Source organism: Cynara cardunculus, assembly GCF_001531365.2.
Source record: "Cynara cardunculus var. scolymus isolate 2C chromosome LG 14, CcrdV1, whole genome shotgun sequence".
NCBI classification, from domain to species: Eukaryota; Viridiplantae; Streptophyta; class Magnoliopsida; order Asterales; family Asteraceae; genus Cynara; species Cynara cardunculus.
This window is the reverse complement of record NC_037541.1, coordinates 6,880,588-6,884,896: the sequence shown is the minus strand read 5'-3', so window position 1 is coordinate 6,884,896 and position 4,309 is coordinate 6,880,588. Positions and strand designations below refer to the sequence as shown.

Below are 4,309 nucleotides of genomic sequence, written 5' to 3'. Positions count from 1 at the left end.
CAAAGGTGCCATAAGGACATGTAAAGGTGGTCTTTTCCTGGTCCTCGGGAGAAATGGCTATTTGATTGTACCCTGAATACCCATCTAAGAAACAATAGTACTCTTTTCCGGCTAATCTGTCTAACATTTGGTCAATGAAAGGTAGTGGAAAATGGTCCTTTTGGTAGCCTTGTTTAGTCTCCTATAATCCATGCATATTCTCCAACCTGAAACAACTCTGGTGAGGATAAGTTCATTTTTGTCATTTGTGATGACTGTGAACCCTCCTTTCTTAGAAACACACTAGACCAGACTAACCCAAGAACTACTAGCTATCGGAAAGATAACTTCAGCATCTAACCATTTCAAAATCTCTTTCTTGACTACCTCTTTCATGACAGGGTTYAGCCTTCTCTGAGGTTCTATGGACATGAAGTTTTTATCTTCTAAGATGATCTTGTGTTGACAAATAGAGGGACTAATTCCTTTCAGGTCAGCAATGGTCCATCCTAAGGCCTTCTTGTGCAATTTCAGCATATCCACAAGTTTCTTTTCTTGATGCAATTCTAGGGTAGATGAGATAATGACAGGCAATTTGCCTTCTTCTACTAGAAAAGCATATTTCAAGTGGGATGGGAGTTGCTTTAACTCCAACTCAGGTGGTGATTCTATGGACGGGGTGAAGTCTTTTTGCTTATTATTTTCAAGCAGCTCAAATGCTGTAGCATCTACTGGGACAACATTAGTTCCTATCTCATCTATCTCCTCAATACTTTCCTCTTCTATTTCCTCATCATACTCTCCTTCCAACTTAAGGTTTCTCTGAATTCCTTCTTCCAAACACATCTCCTCTATCTCATCTATTCTTGAACACTCTTCTAAGTAATCAGGGTACTTTAGAGAGTTGAAGACATTAAAGGTGACTTTTTGGTCCTAGAGTCTCATGGTTAAACTCTCCTTTCTGGACATCAATCAGGGTTCTTCCGGTGGCTAAGAAAGGTCTTCTTAAAATGATCGGAATGTCTTATCGGCCTCAAAATCTAGTATGATAAAGTCTGCCGAAAATATGAACTTGTCAACCTGTACCAAAACATCTTCAATTTTCCCCTTAGGATATGCTATGGACTTGTTGGCCAATTGGAGTGTGATGGTGGTGGGTCTATCCTCTCCTATGCCTAAGGTGTTAAAGACAGACAAAGGCATGAGGTTAATACTAGCTCCTAAGTCACATAGGGCTTTCCTTGTCTCCTTCCCTCCTCTTGAACAAGGAATGGTAAAACTCCCTGGATCTTTTAGCTTAGAGGGTATGCTATTGGTCAAAAGTGCGCTACATCCTTTAGTTAGGGTTACTGTCTCATACTCAGTCAACTTCTTCTTATTGCTTAAGATATCCTTCAGAAACTTAGCATAACTAGGCATTTGCTCAATTGCTTCAACAAGGGGTATGTTGATGTGCAATTCTTTAAATACATCCAAGAACTTTTTAAAATGCAATTCCTCTTTCTGATTCCTCAACCTTTGGGGGTAAGGAACATAGGGAGGGATTGGTTTTATCACATTTTTGCTTGGAGGTGTTGAGCAAGATGGGTCTTGAATGTCCTGAGTCTTTGTGGTGCTCTTTTGTGGTTCTGGTGGAATCTTATTATCAAGCTTAGGGGTCTCTACAACCTCAGTCCCTTCTGACTTCTTCAGAGGCTCCTCTGGAAAAAGTAAAAGGAAGTCTGATCTAGGGGGAACAAGAGTAGTGGTCTCAGATGTTTGCTTTTCTAAAAGTGGGACTGGTCCTTCTTTGAGAGGGACCGACACTAGATCACTAGGTTTTGACAGTCTTGGTGTCTTATCTTTCTGCACTTTTTCTGTCAACTCCTTTCCACTCCTAAGAGTTACTATTTTCACATGCTCCTTTCCTAGGTCTCTAGGGATTTCTGTATTACTGGGCAAGGTTCCATGGGCTCGACTATTCAGGTTAAATGCAAGTTGACTGACTTGAGTCTCTAAATTCCTGATGGCAGCACTTTGTTGATTAATCAAAGCTTGATTTTGGGCTTGAGCCTGTGCTACCAAGCCCTTTAATCATTGCTTCCAAAGAAGATGATGATTCTGCCTGTGGAGGAGGTTTGTTCTGAAAATGTGGCTGAGAATTTTGAAAACTTTGTTGGTGGTTCTGAGAGTTAGAACTGTTTGCATGATGCTGTGGTGGGAAATTAGAAGTTCCTTGTTGCTTATGGACTGGTGGATTAAGGCTAGGACTGGTCCAAGAAAAGTTCGGGTGTTGTCTCCAACTGGCATTATATGAGTTAGAGTAGGGATTCGATCTGTTTTGAACATAATTTACTGATTCAGAATTATGAGAACAGTGTTCATATGAATGATCCCCACCACAGCACACACACTGCACAAATAGGACTGTTGGAACAGATGTGTTAGCAGCTTGTTGTACTCCCTGACCAGAAGTTAAATTTTTCAATAAATTAGTCATGGAGGTAAGCTGAGCTGTTAATGCAGTATATGCATCCACCTCATATATTCCAGTAGTCTTTTTCTGTGGTTGTGCACATGGGTCAGCCCAATGCCCATCGTTTGCTGATATCTTTTCTAGGATCTCATATCCCTCATTATAGGTACTGGCTGTAAAGGCTCCGCCTGCAGTCCTGTCGAGCATTTGTTTTGCCATGGGACTTAACCCATTGTAAAATGTCTCAAGTTGGATACAGTACGGAATGCCATGGTGTGGGTATTTCCTCAACAGCTCTTTAAACCTTTCCCACGCGTCAGGAACAACTTCATCATCCAGTTGTTTGAAAAGACAGATTTCGTTTCTAGACTTAGCGTTCCTTGTTGGTGGGAAATATTTTTGCAACAAAAATTTCTGCCATGTTACCCCATGACGGCACAGATCCTGGTGTTAAAGAGTTAAACCATGCTTTTGCCCGATCCCATAATGAAAATGGAAATAAAGTAAGTCTGAGAGCGTCATTTGACACTCCCGAGATCAGGAAGGCATCTGTGATTTCCATAAAAGACTTTAAATGAGAATGTGGGTCTTCTGAGGGCAGTCCAGCAAATTGGCCATTAGTTTGTAACATATGAAACATTATCGGTTTTAGCTCGAAATGGAGAGCGGTCATATGTGGTCTAACTATCCCAGAATTTAATTGCTCAAAATCCGGGATAGCATAATCCATGATCCGTCCATTTTTGGAATTTGCCAGATTAATGATGTTCGGAGTTTGTGCCCTTTGTTGCTCATTAGGGTCCGATTATGTGTCCAAATTATTATCATTTTCATGATGTGGGTTTCCTTGGTGAAAAATTGGGAACGGTGGTATTTGCCCAAAAATTGGCAGTTGGTTTTCCAAATGTGGTACTTCCGGAATGTTGGGAGCATGTAACTCCATGTTGGGAGAGAGTAGAGCCTGAAAAGCTCTCTAAGCCCTCCTTCTATGGTGAAACATTCTCTCAATGTCTGGATCAAATTCGAAAAATTCCACGCGATGTGTTCTTGGCATACACCACTTTTCAAAAACAAGTACTAGAAAAATCAAATCTTTTACTTTACTCAAAAGAAAACTTTCAGCTTGCCTATCCCCGGCAGCAGCGCCAAAAACTTGGTCGGTCAAATCCTTTACCTTTAGACTTAATGAAATTGGGCCACAAAGCAAGTATACAATACGGCCCAACGTCATCTTTCCAAGTAATAAAGTGGTACAAGTACCGAAATATCGTCCACAGGGATTGAAGCAAAAGTTAAATAAGAGTTCAATAAAAGAAAAGATTTCAGATGACGAAAACGAAGACTTTAGTTTGATTCCAAGTTAACATAGGTAATATAACAGAATAATAAAGTAGAATAATAAAGGTAGCACGGGTGTAAGATTTGGGGTGAAACGTAAACACGAAATCCAGCAGACAAAGCTGTGGAAGGACCGGTCCCACCATTTATCTTGAAGGTATTCCTCTCGRACTTCACCTTTGCACTATATTATAGCTTTGCACCCATATCTCTATGCGGTGTTCGGACCAGGGATAGTAACAAAATGGTGTCTTCAAGATATATGGCTAAACAAATCTCTTTGTTAAAAATCACTCTTTCGAGCTGATTCCCATATCATTCAAGTTGGCGTGTTCTTGATAGTTCATCTCTGAATCTATCACACTTTGACACTTTTAGAGAGTGACCAACCYRTCGGGAGTTAAGTTTGAAAAACATAAATGACAAGTCTTCTTGTCGGCAACTTTCTCAAGTCTACCTCTCATATCATTCAAGCTGACGTGCTTATCATGGCTTATCTCTAAGTCCATGGCACTTTAACACTTTCAAAGTGATCAA

At 40.4% G+C, this 4,309-nt stretch overlaps 1 protein-coding gene and 1 non-coding gene across 2 annotated transcripts; one reads left to right on the top strand and one right to left on the bottom strand.

The window, feature by feature from the left end:
- Positions 1 to 984: 984 nt before the first annotated feature.
- Positions 985 to 1,398, bottom strand: LOC112526379. Its single transcript, XM_025136666.1, has one exon. The coding sequence runs from the start codon at positions 1,396 to 1,398 to the stop codon at positions 985 to 987; it is 414 nt and encodes a 137-aa protein (XP_024992434.1).
- A 1,301-nt stretch (positions 1,399 to 2,699) lies between these two features.
- On the top strand, positions 2,700 to 2,806 carry LOC112527070. The gene has a single exon (XR_003070690.1). It is a non-coding gene; the product is annotated as a small nucleolar RNA R71 (small nucleolar RNA).
- The last annotated feature ends 1,503 nt before the right edge of the window (positions 2,807 to 4,309 follow it).

Excerpts from the sequence above, each read along its gene's own strand:
- LOC112526379 (XM_025136666.1), bottom strand. The coding sequence starts at position 1,398 with ATGCCTAGTTATGCTAAGTTTCTGAAGGATATCTTAAGCAATAAGAAG.